Here is an 18,374-nt window from a genome sequence, read left to right as displayed (position 1 = left end):
AAAGATGAAGTATCATTACCAAGGGTCAGAAGGCAGTGAAACAAAAGTTACATACAAATCTTGTCAGTTGACAGAATCAACCAAGTCTATAAAAAAATAATCCTCACTTTTAGGGATAAAAAATTGGTAAATAAAAAATGATAATACAAAAAATATGATTTATTCATATAGTTCTGTTGTCCATTAGTATAGTATTGGTCAATGATTTGACAGTTTTAAAACTGGTAAATAAAAGGTTTTTAACTACTTGCAAGTTAAGAAAAATTGGTGGGATTTTTGTTAGTTCAGTTTTATTTATTCATTTTTTAACCTACAAGGGGGATGGGTTGACAGTGCCCAGCACATACTAGGAGTTCAAAAAATGACTGCTAAAAAAGGATTAAACTAAGTGTTTGAACATAAGTAATTTCTTATGAAAATGCATTAGCAAAAGAATTTGAAAAGAAAATATATATATATACTTTTCTACTTTATTTTTCAAAACATGACACATTCAAAAATATTAACTGAGTTGAGTTTGCAAAAAAAAAAAAATCTCGCAAATGGAGTATGAACTTAAAAATTCACTCCTTTATTCAAAGTGCAAGTAACGTGGTTGGCAGGGCAGGAAAATCACAACATTTGGAAGGTTTTTTAAGGATTAGCACTGATAATTTCAGGTGCTTTTTTCAAAAAAACTAAGTAAAAAGTCGAATTTTTAAAGTTAAACATAATTTTTGTCAAATTCTAAGTATGTGACTATTATAAGTGATCTTAAGCTGCTTTGTTATGGATTTTCTTAGTAACTGTTTGAAGCACATGATGTTTACATCCTTGTATGAGGCTGGTACATGCACATAACACATCTTAATTCCTCTTGTCATCCTCTTTCCCTCTTCCCTTCATCTCTTGATTCCCTTCCCATATGAGAAAAATCTATCCCCCTATATCCTATTATCTTTTATTTTGCTCTCTGTGTTTATATTTTCGAGTTTCTCATATAAGAGAAACTATGTAATTTATTTATGCTTGTACTTAATTCTTCTGATTTATTTCACTTAACATTTGGTCTTAAAGTGCATTTTCCTACATCTGACTCAAGTTTATCTTTCTTTATGGCCGAGTAGCACTCCATCGTATGTGAATACCACATTTTGTTTACCCAGTCATGTGTTGATGAATACATAAGCTGCTTCCCAGGTTTAGCTGCTATGAACTGTGCTGCTATAAACATGGGTGTGCATGTATCATTATAATATGTCTCTTCAAATGGAATTTTTAGTTTTAGACTTTTGGGAAATCTCCATAATGATGTCTACAGTGGTTGTACTTGGTTATATTCCCAACAATGTAGAAGGGTTCCTTTTTTCCATGAAGTTTCTCCAACACTTATTATTTTATTTCTTGATGATGGCCATTCTTTCTGGGGTAAGATGGAGTCACAATGTTATTCTGATTTGCATTTCTCTAATTAACTAGGTCTTTTGTCCAAACAACTTTTATTAAATTTAAAGCAAATCTCAGGAGAAAAAGATCAAACAGCACTATGTCTCCAGGATGAGAAACACAACTTACCTCAACTTGAAAAAGCTCTCCAGCCCCCTCACAGTCATTGGATGTAATTACTGGGGTATGAATGTGCACAAAGCCTCTGTCCTGCAGGGAAAAGGAAAACCACTCTTTTCAGTATATTTGCACATAAAACAATTATAAGAACATACACTGTGTTAAACTATTAAAATGGCACAAGAGACGTCATATCAAATCCTTCCTAGGTTTTAAAATGTAAGACTGTCCGAAGAGCAGCTGAGTGCTTTACTATGCACAGAAGCACAGGGAATTTTAAACTGGAACACACTTGGACATAAACTTACCCAATCTCTTCGTTTCAAAGATAAGGAAATTGAGTCCCAGAGAGATTTAGTGAATTGCCGAAAGTCAAACAACTAGTTAGAGCTGGGCATGCTGGCATATGACTGTATAACTCAGCATTCTGAAAGCTGAGGCAGGTGGATCACAAGCACAAACCCAAACTGGGCAATTTAGCAGCTTAGCGAGAACTTCTATCGATATAAAAAAATAAAGGGCTGGGGATGTAGCTCAGCATGAAGGCCCTGGGTTCAACCCCTAGTACTACAAACAACAAACAAACAAACAAAAAACCCATTTGTCAGTAGTCAATCCTGGGCTGGGACCTAGGCCTCAGGCTCTCTCTAATGCCTTCTCACTTCTGTAAGATACTGGTGATGATTTAACAAACACACTCACTCAGGGCTAATGCACAGTGATGTTCCTCAGATTGCTAAGGGAATGCAAAGTGATCAGTGAAGTGTGGTTATCTTAGAATGAAACCTCAGTTGTAACAAACCACCAAAAAGGAGAAAAGTAAGACTAATAAATATGGACTGAAGAAAAACAGCAAAGGAGGCAGGAATGACTTTTAGAGAATCTCTGTCATTCAGTGGATGGCACAACGCACTGCACGAGGTACAGGCAGTGAACTTTCTCTGCCAGAGGAATATTCTGAGCAACATCAGGTTCATCCACCACTTAGGCGCCTGGCTGCAGCCCTTCCTATCAAAAGTCTAAGACTACTTCCATTAGTGAACCACAAAAGCTGCTGTTAGCATTGAAATAACCCATCTACTTCAAGGCTACACTTCTGTCATGTTGACTATGGATCTAAGCAAAAGGTTTCATTAGGCATAGATGTAACAGGGTGAAAGTAAAGGCTGCTGAAAGTGAATTTACATACTAAGGCAGAATAGTATGTTTAATGCAAAATTTTAGCCTTGAAACCAGTACAATAAATTCATACATTTGTATCTCTGCTAAATTCTGCCTATCACAGATAGAATGCAAAACACCTCCAGGCATTATCAAGGACCTTGCAAATATGACCCTTTCTAAATTCAAGAATTCTGGCTATAATATATTTAGTCAACAACTTGTTTATGATATAGACAGGTTAAATATGCAAGCTATAAATTGAGCCTCAGAGCCATGGGCCTAGAGGTGCTGTGCAGAGCACATCATAGGGAACCAAAGAGATACAATCAATAACATTACTGCATAAAATTTTTATCTCCTAGGAGCCAAGAATTATGGACATGAATAATTTATTCCATAGAACACAGGCAACTCTGAGCCGGAGCACAGTAAACAAAGAAAGGAAGTGAAAAATGCAAAGGAAATGAGTGTGGGAAGGGGAAGCAGAAAGGAGAAAAATTGAACGGCTTAAATAGAATTGCTGCACGTTAGACCTGGTTAAATGTGACAGAAACAACACTGTAAAATCTGTATGAGGTAACTCATTACTATATAGGAGTTTTAAAAATTCACACAAGAAGTGGGAATTACTTTTAATATTTAACTAACGCTAAACCTTTTGAAAGGAGTCACCAGGTTTTTAAACTTTGACACTGCCAGCAAGGCTTATCAAAGTTTATAATGTTACCAAAAGTTATAAAGGAAAGTGTACAAAGGAAGAACAATAAAAGAATACAAACAGAGAGTCCAAAAAAGAGAGAGCAGAAGGGGAAATAGAAAACTAAAATAGAAAGTAAGTAGCAAGCAGGGGCGGAATACTGTGAGTATATGCCTGAAACGGGTGACCAGTTCCTGGGTACTTAGAGCATCCCACAGCAAAGGGCTTCCTAATGGGAGATATGATGGCCAGAGGAGGGACCAAAATTAGAAGTAAACACTTCACCCAATTTTCCAGATTATAGCTGCCACTGTCAAATATCTAAATATTTTGGTACACATTCTAGAACCAGGTATTTTAGGAAGCTCCAAATATCCAAAAATTATAAAATTTATAAACTAAAGCCCATATACAGCACTCAGAAGACTAATGAACTATATTCTTCTTTCAATATAACTGAAATAACTATTGCTATTTAATGTGCATCAACAGAAAAGAAATGTGAGAGGAATTGTCAGACACAAGCACGTGACTGGCAAAAGGACAAGAGGAGATAAAAAGACTAGAATCTTACAATCTATAAAAGGCAGTCACAGACACCAAAAGCTCAGCAGTGCAGCGCTGTTGAACACAAGGGTAAAGACCACTCCTGTACCCCACAGCAGGCTTTAAAGGGCTGCCATGCAAGACAACCCTGAGGCAGCAGCACGAGAGAGGTCAGTGTTCCTACTGCCTTGAAGAAGACAAGCAAGTATGTAATCCACACGCCAGAAAAAATTGTGCCTCAAAAGAAAAATCTTCAGTTATTTGAGAAATTTAGCTCTCCTCGACGACTCATTCTTGAGGATTCTAGACAGCCAAGCTTTAGTATACAGCATGTATCTAGGTTATGAACAAACCCAATTACACATAAAATTCTTTTGATATTCAAACCAAAAAATAATTCTAGATCCTTAAAGTGTTCTAACTTAAAGTACTCTTCAAGTTTCTATTTATCTCACATTTTGAATTTTTACAGGAGAATTTCAAATTTACAAAAATTTTACATTTTAATTTTTTTATACTGGGGATTGAACTCAGGGTCTTCACTCTGAGCTATAACCCCAACTCTTTTATTTTTTAAAATTTTTGAGATAGGGTCTCACTAGGTTGTCCAGGATGGACTCAAATGGATGGACTCAAATGTGTGAGTCCCTTGCATCAGCTTCCCAGGATGTTGGGATTACATTCTGAGTCCTAACATCTTTTAGGGAACCCTTAGCAACAAATCAAGAAATAGTACCAAATAGTAAATAACATATTTAGTATGTCCTATAGTGATTTCTTAAAATAATTCAACCCTACATACAACTGGAAAACATAGAATGAGGCACTGAGATTATATTTTTCAGGACTTTAAATTAAAAAGTAAATTTAGGTCCTTTGAAAAGAGCTTACCTTTACAACACTCTATTGCCAATGGTGCTAAAATTCTTATTTTCAAGCACTTAAAAAGGTTTTTAAAGTTTATTTTACTTATTTAAGATTTTCCTAACTTATTCTCTTATTTTTAAATTGCTGCATATCTGTAAAAGCTTCAAGTAATAAACACATAAAGTAGGTAAAGTCTATTCATCAATGGATTGCCAATATCACCACCTAGTGGCCAAAAATCTGTAAAACTTTCAGAATAAAGATGGCTACATTATCGGCTGTTGAAGTCTTGAGGGGAAAAGATATTTTTACATCTGAATGGACTTTATGTTTGTGTGCTTCAGGCACTACTGAAAAGACCTGTGGAAGTTTATTGTTAAGTTTATGACAGGATATGTAAATAGATACTTTCAAGCTACACTGGGATGACATCACATAATGCGATTTATCTTCCTTTGTTTAATCAAAAGTACATGCCTTGAAGCCATAATGTTCTTTGGCAATTTCACCAAAATTAACTCTGATGGAGTTTTTTCAGAGAGTATGAGCTCTCTTGGTGAGCGACAGCAGGACTGGGAATGCAAGGATTTGGATGTACCCCAAGGGAAGGCTACACAACTTCCACAAAGGAGCTGAGTCTGAAAAACACATGGAATAGCGGTGAACTTTATCTGCTGGTCACTTCCGGCCTTTGGCATCCTGCAATGACAGGAGAGGAAGCCCTGACATGATAGGAAGGACGCCTTCAACTCAACAACTCGTCAAACACATTCTGCTGTGGCCTTCCCAGGTTGAGGAAAGTGGTTGAACAGCAAAGATAAAGACAAAATGCCTTTTGTCATCAGAACGACCTTCTTGAATAACAACAGTAACTTTGAAATTAGTGCTTACTGTCCATACAATATGTACCTATAACCAAAATGGAGAGAGAGGGATTGGATTTACCCTCCTCTCTGATACAACCACAAAACAAAAATAATAAAAAACAAAAGGTAAACCATATGAAACAGTGATTTTCAAGGCACTGGGTATAAGACAATGAAAGGCAGTGATTTTTGACTGGTGAGAAATCAACATGGCAAGCCTTGCCTGTCTCCCAGCTTACTACAACTGCGTTTTTCAGGCCATCACACAACGAAGAAATACGGTGGAGCCCTGTAGACTTCCTGAATTGAGAAGACAGAGTTGAGTCTCTAGAGAGAGCAAGGCAGTTAGAGCGCATAGGACAAAGTACTAGAGAGGAGAGAACTGAATAGAGAGCTCTAGAGCTCTGCAGAGGAGTATTATTAGGTAGAGAACTAATCAGCACATGTATGGAGGAAACTATCCAAGACTAGGAAAAGAACTATCTAAAAAGATTAAGTTGCCAGGAGTGGTGATACATGCCTATAATCCCAGTTACTCCAAAGGCATGAAGATTGCAAATTAGAGGACATTCTTAACAATTTAGTAAGACCCTGTCTTAAAATTAAGAAAACAATGGCTGGAAGTATAACTCACTGACAGACTATCCTGCACCTGGGTTTGATCCTCAATGCCATTAAAAGACAAAACCAAGAAAGAACCAAAAAAAAAAAAAAAGATCAGAGAAAACAGTGTTCAGCGTTTATACACTAGTTGGATGTCCCTGCAAGTTAGACTGGAAAAACTCATAACGTATTAAGCATTGCAGAAGATTAGTAAATTTGAAGACACAGCAATACTATATACAAACTATCTAAAAGAAAGACAGAAAAATTAATTTTTTTAAAAAAAGAAAAGTGCATTAGTGGGCTACGGGATATCAGTGGCTTAATATATTTTTTAGGTTTTTTTTTTGTTTTGTTTTGTTTTTTCCGGTACCCGGAATCGAACTCATGACCTTGCGCTTGCCAGGCAGGCGCTGTGCCGCTGAGCTAAAACCCCAGCCCCTAGTGGCTTAATATAGCATATGGATAACTTCAATCCCCAAATGAGGTAGCAGAAAAAATATTTGAAAAAATCACTTAAAATTCTTCATGAAAATTATACACTCATAGATTCTTGAAATTCAAGAAATCCTAAAAGAGAAAAATAAAGAAAACTGCACTAAGGCACATCACAATCCAATTGGTAGAAACCCAATGAAAGAGAAAGTCCTAAAATCAGCCAAAGAGAAGAGACATAGTATATACAGAGGAAGAAAAATGACATCAGATTTCTTGCTGGAAATAACACAAATAATAATACACTTTAGTGTCTTAAAAGCATCATTCAAAAATGAAGGTGAAATAAAGACATTATAGACAAAACAAACTTTTGAAGTCATGAGTGTTAGGTATCTTACAGTTTCATGGGTATATACATATGCCAAAATTCATCACCTTGTACACTTTAAGTACAGTATTTTATGTCAACCATTCCTCAGTAAAGCCACAGTACACACACACACACACACACACACACAGCATATACATGCACACTTGTGACATCCTATCCTGTAGCAAACAAAAAAAGATACTTGGAATTAACAACAGAACTTTCAGGAAAAGACTACCATGTCACAATTACTGAACTTCTTCACAAAAAAGAAAGAGAGCACCCTACCTTAAAGAAGGAATGAATAGCAGCTGTGGCTTCACTGCGAACCCTCAGTATAGATCCCAGAACATTTGTCCTACACCTAAGGTGAGGGTACTGTCTCAGGAACTCCAGAGGATGCCTCTCTTTGTATTTGATAGGGAATGCCTGCCAATAAAGGAAAACAAACAAAACTTGTATTATAAAACCAATTTCCAGAGCATTTTAAAAACATGTTGTAGTGCTTTAGAACAACACTAAGGTGCTTTCCATCTTACTTCTCAATATAACAGGTTATAGTCCACATTACCACAGTAACAATTACTTTAAAACCGTAAATGGGTTGAGATGTAGATTTGAGGTCGGCTCTGCTTATTAGCTAAATTACCTAATATTACTGACACTTGTGTTATTTATCAAGTTTCTATACATCAGCAGTCAATCACTTCTTATAAACAGACATCAGCATATACTCATACAAAATCCATTATTTGGCATACAAGAGTTTATAATACTGTACTGTAGGTATTAAAGAATATGTTCTCTAACATCGTATACACACAGCTGGTGTTCAATTTTAAAATCACCCAAGTGTCCTGAAATCCCTCAATCAAAAAATTGGTGCTTATTACTATTTATCAACAAGTTATTGGTGCCTAAAAGCATGAGGAATGTCAACCACTTCCATTTAGCAGAGTGCTGAAGACTTAACAAGAATTTCAAAGAAAATGGTTCCCACTTGAAATATTTCCACTCTGTCCACCCTCATGTTACAAGATTATGCATACAGGTAATATACTCTTTTAGACAAAACAAAGGTTCAATTAAAAAATAAATAGGAAAGCTAAACAGAGCTAAGTTGCCAGCTTGCTTCTTTAAATCTTATATTTTTTCTTAAGGTCTTAGGCACAAACCAATTTTTATGTCATACAGAAATGAGCACTGGGGGCTGGGGATTTAGCTCAGCAGCAAAAGCGCCTGCCTGGCAAGCGCAAGGTCGTGAGTTCGGTTCCCGGTACCGGAGAAAAAAACCAAAAAAAAAAAAAAAAAAAAAGAAATGAGCACTATACTTAACTAAAGGGAAAATGTTGCCACATTAATAGAGATCTGGGGCTGCTAGGGGTCAGAATTCCCTCATGACTGAACACTACAAAATTCCTTCTGGGTATATACCCAGAAGGTATATATGACAAGTACATGGGAATATGCATACTGAACACTTCACAACTCACAATTCCCTCATGACTGAACACTTCCCTTCCTGAAGAGGAAGGGAAAGTACAAGAATCAACACCAACAGAAACTAAGGAAGAATACTTTAAGAATAGTGAGAAACAGTAAATTTTTAATAATTATAGATCCCTCTGAAAAAGCAAAAACAAAAATGGTTACCTTCTCTATTATGCTCTTGATTTCCAAATTACTTCAGTCTATTTTCCAAAAACCTTACAACCTGATTCCTGATTTTTACATGTCAATTTGAATTTTTTAGAAAATTATTTGGAATGACAATTTTAAAGAACATTGCTCCATTTTCTTTATTCCTTATACTTAATTTTTCCTATGCTAAAAGAACTTAAATTGAATTAAAATGATTCACTTTCCTGTATTTTCTCATTTTTCACTCATCAAGTATTTGAAGACAATTATAGCAAAAGACAGAGTTGTCAAAACGCAGAAATATAAATTTCAGATGTGCCACTAATCATCTCAGTACGTCAGGCACACAATTTCTCCTGGCTGGGCCTCATTTTCTCCATCACTATAAATTTAAGGGGCTGGATTGATAATGGTAGCCACAAACAGCTGCATCTGACCTGCTAATGCCATCAGGACCTAGATTGCTAATTTTTTTTAAGTGATATACTATCAAACAGCCAAAGGTGACTACTGCCTCTCTGGGATGATCAGTTCTAGATTATGCAGGTCATCTTTAGCTTTTTTTTAAGAATGTGAAAGTGAAATGGCCTGTTCTGGGATGGCTCTGTCATTTCGCTGACTGGGCATTCTTGTAACCCCAGGGAGATTCAAACATAACATGTATCACAGGGTACACAGATTAATACTTAGCTTTCACTCATAAGATTAGGTCATTTACCTAATAATTTTATTATAATCTTATAGGCTGTATGGACTATTTCAATTATCAACTGAAATATGTTCTAAATGCCATCTTCCCAATAATCATACTTACAACAGATTACTAACGTTGCAAATTAAGCCTGAACAGCCTCCACAAAAGGATCAATAAACATACCTTGGCATCACAATTCCCAATAACTTCAATTTTTTCTGCCTTCAGTTCCACATTTTGCCTTTTGGATGGACTTTTTACCAGCTGCCCTTGGACTTCCACAGAACTTCCAAAAGCCAGTTCTCTACAGTAACAAAAAACCCAAGATAAATAAGACATCATTATGTATAACCTTCATCTAAACACAGATCTTAATATCAGAACATTAAATTACTTAATGACAGTATTTACCTTCAATTAAGTTAGCCTTCAGATTTTACAGGTGCTGTACTGTATGCCAAAATTATAAAAATTAATTCCTTAAGTTTTAAAATGGAAACAAAAAGAGTAAAGAATTTATATATAGCTATTTGTAGTTAAGAGGGTATATAATTATCCTGCTCAAAAAGTAAATAGTCCAAAACACTTTTTACAAGATTGCAGATTATATGTAAAGACTAGTGAAATACAAATCATGTCTGTAGTTTTGTTGATGATACTGCACCAAGGCCAGTTCTCTAGCTTTGGAAACATCCAGTGATAACTGGGAAAGCTGAGTGACAAGTACATGGGAATTCCCCTATTATTTTTAAAATGTCTTTTAAGTTTTGTTATTGTTTTTTAAAGATAGTTGGCTGATGGTCTGAACATATACAGACTACTATCTGGTTAATAGGTCTTTGTTCTAGATCAAGTTTACCCACAAAATTAACTGTATGACTACTACAGAAAGTGATGTAATTCATTTGCTTAAAGAATTATCTATAGCCAGATGTGGTGGCACATGTCTGTAATCACAGAGTTGGGGAGGCTGAGATAGGAGGATCCCTGTGAGTTTGAGTCCAGCCTGGGCTACACTGTGAATTCAAGGCCAGCCTGAACTACACCGTGAACTTGTCTTAAAAAAGACAAATAAAAAAAGAATCATCTATAAAAATTTGGGCATGGTGGCACACACCCATAATCCCAGCACTCAGGGGACTAAGGCAGGAGGAGGATTACTGTGAGCTGAAGGCCAGTTTGAGTTACATAATGAGTTCAAGGTCAGCCCAAACTATATAGGGACACCTTGTCTCAACAACAAAAACAAAAACAATCATCTACCAAGGAGTTCACTAAATGTTCACAAATATGTTCTAGTATATTATAATTATAATATGGTAAGTACCTTCTCTAATAAGTTATAGTAAAATATCACAATACAGTAATACAAACGGTAGTCAAGGGGCTGGGGATTTAGCTCAGCGGCAAAAGCGCCTGCCTGGCAAGCGCAAGGTCGTGAGTTCAGTTCCCGGTACCAAAAAAAACCAAAAAAAAAAAAAAAAAACAAACGGTAGTCAAGTAAATGTATCAGGAGATTCTATACCTAGTTTCCTTGTTCCATTTAATATATATTATTTCCTTTTAAAATCTATTTTTACATAATATATAAAAATTAACATCATCTACTATTGCATCATAGGGAGAAAAAAACCTCGTACACGTTCACCAAACCTGAAAGGATATTTTGAAACACTCTAACTTAAAATACACACTACCTGACATACATGAATTTACCCCTGGGTGTTCTTGAGAATAATCAGAGGTAGGCAGTCATTCTCCCAAACCTCTAAGACAGTGGTGGCGAACCTAGGCACACATGCTGCAGTGGGGTGTTTATCACTGAAAGCTCTAAAAGATTTGCCATTACAGCTCTAAAATTCAGGTACCATTACACATTCATGTGATTGCTACACTGATAGATATTATCAGAAAAAATACACACTTTTAAAAGACTATGCTTACATCAGATAATTTTTGTTGTTCTGCCCAGTTGACCAAATCTTAGATCCTTGAGCCTGATCAATGTGGACAACATTAATCCTACCAATCCTTGGAATAGCAAAGCACTTTTACTCTAACAAATTAGAATGTTCTGCTCCTAAGACCTCATACCCTAACTTAAGTATGGTGCTCATTTAACATGATGGATGAAACCATAAAAGTTTTTTCCATTTATTCAACAAACAATAATTGGTTACTTTGTCAGCACTGTGCCAGACGCCAAAAACACAAATAGGTGAAAGACACTAAATTTTGACCTCAAGGAATGCAAAGTTCTTAATTAAAAGGAGTGAAACAATAACACAGCTGATTGCTGTGCACTGTGACACATTCTATGACAGAGGTGGGCACAGGATGGGAGTATTAAGAAGCAACTGAGAGAGCCAGGGGGTGAGAACAATAGGCAAAGAAGAGGCTAGGAGGCTATTCTGGCAGAGGCAGCATTACATGCAATACCTAGAAAACAAGAGAACAGCTTAATGTAGCTGCAAGCAGTTAAGGCAGACTGAAGCAAAGCACAGATAAAAGACACTGGTGTATGCAAAAGAATGAAAAGCTTGACACTGAAAGATCATGATTCCAAGTATTTGGACTTACCTTCGAAGTTATTTTGCATAGATTTGTTTTGAAAGATCAACCAGAGGGTATATCAGTCAGTTTTCTCATTGTAGAGACATAATACTTAATAACCTATAACTTAAAGGAGGTAGGTTTATTCAGTTCACAGGTTTAGGAAATTCCATCCATGGCTGGCTGGCTCCAAGGCAGAAACACATGGCAAAAAAGCACTTCAAAGCAAAGATGCTTAATTCATACAAGCTGGAAAGCAGAGGAGGGGAAAAGCAAGAAAGGGGCAAGGGATACGATATAGTACCCAAAGTCACACCTTCCATGACCCATCCAAATACAGCCAGAAGTGTGCTCCACCAACACCCTGGGCAACTTCCAAACCAATCAAGTGGACACGATCAAATTTAATCATCACATCCCATTCCTTGTTAACTTGACACCCAAACACATTTCCCTAAACCATTACAGACTGGCTGACTGGTTTTACGAGACAGGGTCAATGGAGTTCAGGCTGGCCTTGAACTCACTGTGTAGCCCAGGATGGCCTCAAACTCACAGTGATCCTTCTGGCTCAGCTCCTCAAGTGCTAAGATTATAGGCCTGTGCCACCATGCCTAGCCCTAAACCATATTTAATCCCCAAATAAACACAAAGCCATAATTCTGCCTAACATGATACAACAATCTTGTGTACAACCCAAAACACAACAACCCTTTCTCCAGTCTCAACAGTTCCAGCATTTTCCAAAAGTTCAAGTTTCGTCTGCGAGTCAAGGAAAACTCAACTGTGAACTTCTGTACAAATAAAAAACAAATTATCTAATCCCAAGGTACAATAGCATGAAGTAATACTCCCATTCCAAAGAGGAATAATTAGGCAGAAAAGAATGGGACCAACAAAAGACCAACACCTAGCAGGGCATACATTAAGTTCTGTAGCTCCATACATAGCATACAGGACACACAGTGGTAAAATGTGAGTATCAAAGGGCTGGGATGACCCATCCCTATGGCCTTGCTGGATGGAACTCACAAAGTCTCTCTTTTTGGTTGGATCCACTTACGCTTGCAGTTTTCCTTCCTTGCAGACATTCCACCATTCCTAGCATCTCTGACTCACTAGAGTCTCCAGTGCACCTCTGGCTTCACTCTCACAGTTTCATGCACTGCCCTCTCAGGGGATCCTTGCCTTGTTTTCCAGGGTGGAAACTGACTGATATACCCTCTGGTTGATCTTTCAAAACAAGGATCCTTCCTTGTTTTCCTTTTGAAATCAGGGTGGAAGTCACCCTTACCCTACAACTCTTGCATTTTGCATGTTAGTAAAACTAGCATCATATGGATGACACCAAGGTCTGCTGTCAATTAACAGTATTGAGGCCCCCTTGGGCCATGGATGCAGCAGCTTCTGAGTATCTGGATGGGTAAATACAGTGAAATGAATCGTGGGGAACCAATTCCCTATGTGGTCTTTCTTGAGCAGGTGTTCCAGGGATTCACTTCTCAAATGAAAGACTGGTATTTCTGTACACTTGAGCCTGCAATGGGTAGGGTCTTGCTGATTTCAGAGATCCCCTCAAGGGGATCTTCTTATCCCTCTACACAGTAGTTTCTTTCTTATACCTGTACACAGCACTTGATTTGTTTTTATTTTTTTGTCTTTTGAGACAGGGTCTCGCTATGCAGTTCAGGCTGACCCTGAGCTCACTTTGTAGCCCAGGCTGGCCTCGAAATCACATCGATCCTCCTGCCTCAGCCTCTCGAGTGCTGGGATTACAGGCATGTGCCACTATGCCCAGCACTTGGATTTGTTTTTAATGGCTAATATCTTCAGCAAACAAACCCCCTTTAGCCACAACTGTACATATGGTTCCTTTGGGGCCAAAAGCTAAGTTTCCCAATTTTTCCGCTCTGCTTTTGGCCCCCAATTCCCTTTTTAAATCTGGCTAAAAAAGCAGCAAGCAGTACTCATGCCACAGCCTTAATTTTGGGCTGCCTTTGAATTTCCTCTGCCAGATCAATTAGTCCACCATCTTTAAACTCAGCTTCCTGTAGTCTCAGGACATGGCAAAACAGAGAAAAATTTTTCTTCTAGAGTATAACACACATAGAGCCTCTAGTCCAGTTGCCAAAAGAATTCTTGTTCCCAACTAAAACCTCCTGAGCCTGACCTTTACTATCCACATTCCTATCAGCATTCTGATCTTCTGAGCTCCAAGCAGAATCACCTATGAGGCTCTTCTTATAATATTCCAAGGCTTCTCCACTGGCACCTCTAAACATTTCCAAACTCTTCCTACAAACCAGTTCCAGAGTCACCTAAACATCATGATCTGGAACAGACACAGCAATAATCCCTCTTCTCTGATACCAATTTTCTGTTCTGGTCAACTTTCTCATTGCTAAGACACAATACCTGACATATACACCTTAAAGAAGGAGAGCTTAATTTGTCTCATGATTTCAGAATATCAGTTCACAGTCAGTCAGCTATGGAACATTAAGGCAGGAATGTCTTGGCAGAGCAAAGATGCTTGTTCATTACAGCCAGCAAAGAGAGCTGAGGAATAGCAAAGGAGGAGGAGCAAGGAAAAAGATAAAGGCCTGTTGTAGTCAGGGTTTGCAAGGGAATAGGGTTACACAGGGTTTATAATTTATAGGATTATTTTATAATATTCACCCAAAAAGTCAAATGCAGGAGTGTAAGAAATCTGTCCACATGCTAGAGACCAAAGAACCCAGCTAAGGGCCTGGATCCCATGGCAATGTCCTGCATGGGTTCAGCTGAAGACCTACAGCCCATGTCAGTGTCCTCCATGAGTACAGCTGGAGGCCTAGAGCCCACAACGTCTTATCCAAGTGTGTATCAAGGATCTGCAAGGGTAAGGCCCAAAGGTTAGTAGTAGTGGTGGAAGCTGGAAGGTCTGTGCCAGTGGGGTGAGGGATCTGTGCCACTAAGCTGAGGGATCTGCAGTGGAGCTAGGAAGTGACACTCAAGGTAGGGACCATAACTCCCCTGAAGAGAATAGCAGTTACTCAGCAACAGGGAGGACCCAAGCTTCTCCAATGATGAGAACAACTGAGTTCGTATCAGGAAAACCAGTGTGACAAGTTTCTCCAGCAACAGCATACCATCTTCCCCTCCAGTCCTGCTCTTATGCTGTTGGCAACAATCCTCAGCTGAGTCTTCCATACCCAGAAACATGCTAAATTCAGCTGGTATTCCAAGTTGACCATTAGTTAATCCACCACAGTACCTAAGGCCATGCTCTATGACCCACCCTGACACAGCCAGAAGTATGTTCCACCAATTCCTTGGGTAACTCCAAGCCAACAAAGTTGACACAATCAAGCTTAACTATCACAGGGGCAAGGTGAGCATTGGATTAGGTAAGTGTAGAACTTCAGGGAAGGGAATCAAAGAACTAAAAAAAAAAAAAAAAAAAACCCAAAAAGAAAAAAGAAAAAACAAAAAAAATCCCTCACCTGCTATCAAAGATTGAATCTGCAACAACTTGAAGGCTTTCCAAAGACGACCCATCATTTATATGTAGGAACAAGACTTCCTTCTGGGACCGGATAGAACGAATCCATCCCTAAAGGAGAGAAACACTCCTAAACACGAGCTTAAACATGTACACATTTTACATTTTCATTACACATATAAAAAAGACTAAATGAAAGAAGAAAAAATGTACTCACAATCTTGCTTCAATATATCAACTGCACAAAATGAACTTTTAATTTATCTACATGTACACATAACTTTACATGGTTCTTATCACAGTGAGACACACACTGTGGGATCCTACCTTTTGTTCTCTTAATGAATCTCATCGTTCTAAATAGATGCCAAATCAAGCTAATGAGCCTAGTTCATACAACCAATTCCCTCCAATACTCACTTTTCCAAGGTATCCCCTCCCATCATTACAAATAACCAGGTTTATATCTTGTTGCCATTTTTCTATCAAATTCCCTCTAACCCCCAATAGCTCTCAAAAAAGTCACCATATGCACACATTAACTAGCAAACTTTCAAAGATGGTCTTAAATTTAAATGACAGTTACATGCCAGTACAAATGACATGTCTTTGGGCAGTTCAGTAACACTAAAAACAGTTCTCTCAGATATACTCAAATATAACATATTGATTAAAAGAGAATAATGTTCTAACAGCAGACACCAAACAACTGTAAAGTATCCCATAAATGTAAAGTTAATGCATATAGATAGACATTCACCATTAAACACACTGGGAAAAGCAAAAAATGATTCCACATAGAAAAACTATTGGTTATTATTTTCTGTTTCTGGCCATAATCTTCAGATCCTACTTTTACTGCCCTTCTACCACTTATTTACCTGTCCATAATGCTTTAAGGGAAAGAAATACACTTGCTTTAAAGTACATTGCCAGGTACATATGTGAAAATCCACAAATATTTTTAGTGAAAGATATTTACCATCTACTGAACATGCACAAGAAATATTTTACTACCATCACATGCTGTCTCATTTCCTCCTTACAGTGGCTCTAAGGATTATCATACGCACTTACAAATTAGAAAATTGAGGCTCACAGAAGATAAATAACTTGTTCAGACTTACTACTGGTAAACTCCAAACTTGAACCCAAGTATATTTGGCTAGAAAGCCCTTGATCTTTTGCCAGGGCTACGTAAGATGAAACGTAAATTCACACAGCCTCATGTACAAGGCACTTCATCTCACAATTCCCCACAGGCACCTGCTTTTTTGGTCATGCTCATTTACTAGTAATTTATGAAGCACCACTTATTTTTACCTAATAAAAGTTAACACTTCTTAAATGTGTTTCTAAGTTCTCTATAAGTATGTTACTGAATCCTGACAAAACCAAAATGAAGTGGTAATTATTATTTTTGAAATAATACATTTAGAGGTTAAGAAAACAATCAGGTCATAGTCACCAAGCAGTACATTTGGTACATGTAGTTATTCCTTCCTGCCCCATGTTCAGTTCATCGGCCTGGGGTACACACTCTGAGGTTATTTCCAGTCTATCTTCACTTATTCTACCCGGGGAATACATCCTGTAGGGTTCAGCTGAAAAGTCCTCTCATTTCTCATTGCTGACTTTCTAGTTATGGGATTCCTTTCCTATCTTCTCATAGCCCTTTATTTATACCACAAATAATAATAACATTGTTATAGACAAGGGCTGTCCAACAGAAATATAGTGCAAACCGTTTAAGTAATTCTGAAATTTTTAGTGGTCACCTTGAAAGCAAAAATAGTCGAAATATTTTATTTAAGCCATTATGCCCAAAATACTACCAATATATAATCAATATAAAAATATACTGAGATACTATATTTTGCATTCTTTTTTGTGCTTCAAAATTATTATATACTTTACATTTACAGGACATCTCAACAGAGTCTAATCACATCTCAAGCGTTCAGATCCACAAGTGACTGGTAGGTACCATGTCAGACCACAAAGCACAGAACTGAAAGCCTATATTCTAGAGAGCAGGTTCCGTTCTTTTAATCTTTGAATGAGGTTTTAACTAGCACACAAAAGGTATCATCTATGAAATGCCAAATTAACAGAAAAGATTTTGATTTAGATCATGGAAAGAATATGAAACCCAAATAAATGCAAAGAGCAGATTGTTCATATAGCTAAACAGCAGGGATATATGAGGACACCCAAACAACTTCATCAGGGTTTTGGCAACTTATTAAGAGTCAAACATCTTCCTTAACTTGCTCCTGGAGGGAAAACTCTCCTGTATGTTGGTGGGGGAAACACTACCAGCAAGAGAAATAATGGCCGCTAACATTTATTTACTGTGGGCTACTATTCTAAATACACTCATCACCTCATTTAGTTTTCAGGACCCTATGAAGTAGAGACCATCATTAGCTCTATTTTCATAAAACACAACTTAGGTTTGGAGCACTTAAATAACATGCCCTTAATTAACAAGCTACTCAGTGGGAGAGATTTAATCCTAAGCAACTCTTTCAAACTGCTCCATTTCACTTTCTCCTAATTTATGGAACATAACTTTCAGGTGAGCCCCATTTTAGGGACGGGTAGCTAAAAGCTGAATAAAAGGCACTGCTTAGCAGGAGTATTTTACTGTCAGCCAAGTGAGTATCAAGTTAGGTACGACAGTTTCTGCTCTTAAGGAGCTACCGCAAGGTCCACTGTATAACTGTTGATATTCATTGTGATAGATCAGATCAAGGTAAAGAAAAGGGGTTTCTTCACTAACATTTTTCTGCACCATTAAAGGGTTACGGATGCTGGCGTGGAATCATGAAAACCAAGTTGCTGCATTTTATAGTGATCAGAACAGTTCTGCAAAAAACGAAACAGTACCCGAGGGAAGGCAA

The 18,374-nt window shown here is 37.5% G+C and overlaps 1 protein-coding gene across 2 annotated transcripts in view; it reads right to left on the bottom strand.

Moving 5' to 3' along the window:
* The window catches only part of Nars2 (asparaginyl-tRNA synthetase 2, mitochondrial (putative)), a 117,264-nt gene that overhangs the window by 98,277 nt on the left and 613 nt on the right, over positions 1-18,374 (bottom strand). For both annotated transcript variants that reach the window (XM_005379814.2, XM_005379815.2), the window contains exons 2-5: positions 15,470-15,579; positions 9,615-9,735; positions 7,385-7,525; positions 1,555-1,635 (exon numbers count right to left, since the gene is read on the bottom strand). In XM_005379814.2, coding sequence (XP_005379871.1) covers positions 1,555-1,635; positions 7,385-7,525; positions 9,615-9,735; positions 15,470-15,579 — 453 coding nt within the window. The remainder of the gene's footprint in view (positions 1-1,554; positions 1,636-7,384; positions 7,526-9,614; positions 9,736-15,469; positions 15,580-18,374) is intronic.

Source organism: Chinchilla lanigera, unplaced genomic scaffold (assembly GCF_000276665.1).
Source record: "Chinchilla lanigera isolate Chin_1 unplaced genomic scaffold, ChiLan1.0 scaffold00013, whole genome shotgun sequence".
NCBI lineage: Eukaryota > Metazoa > Chordata > Mammalia > Rodentia > Chinchillidae > Chinchilla > Chinchilla lanigera.
Note: the sequence above shows the minus strand (reverse complement) of the source record. Positions and strands in the feature narration are given on the sequence as shown.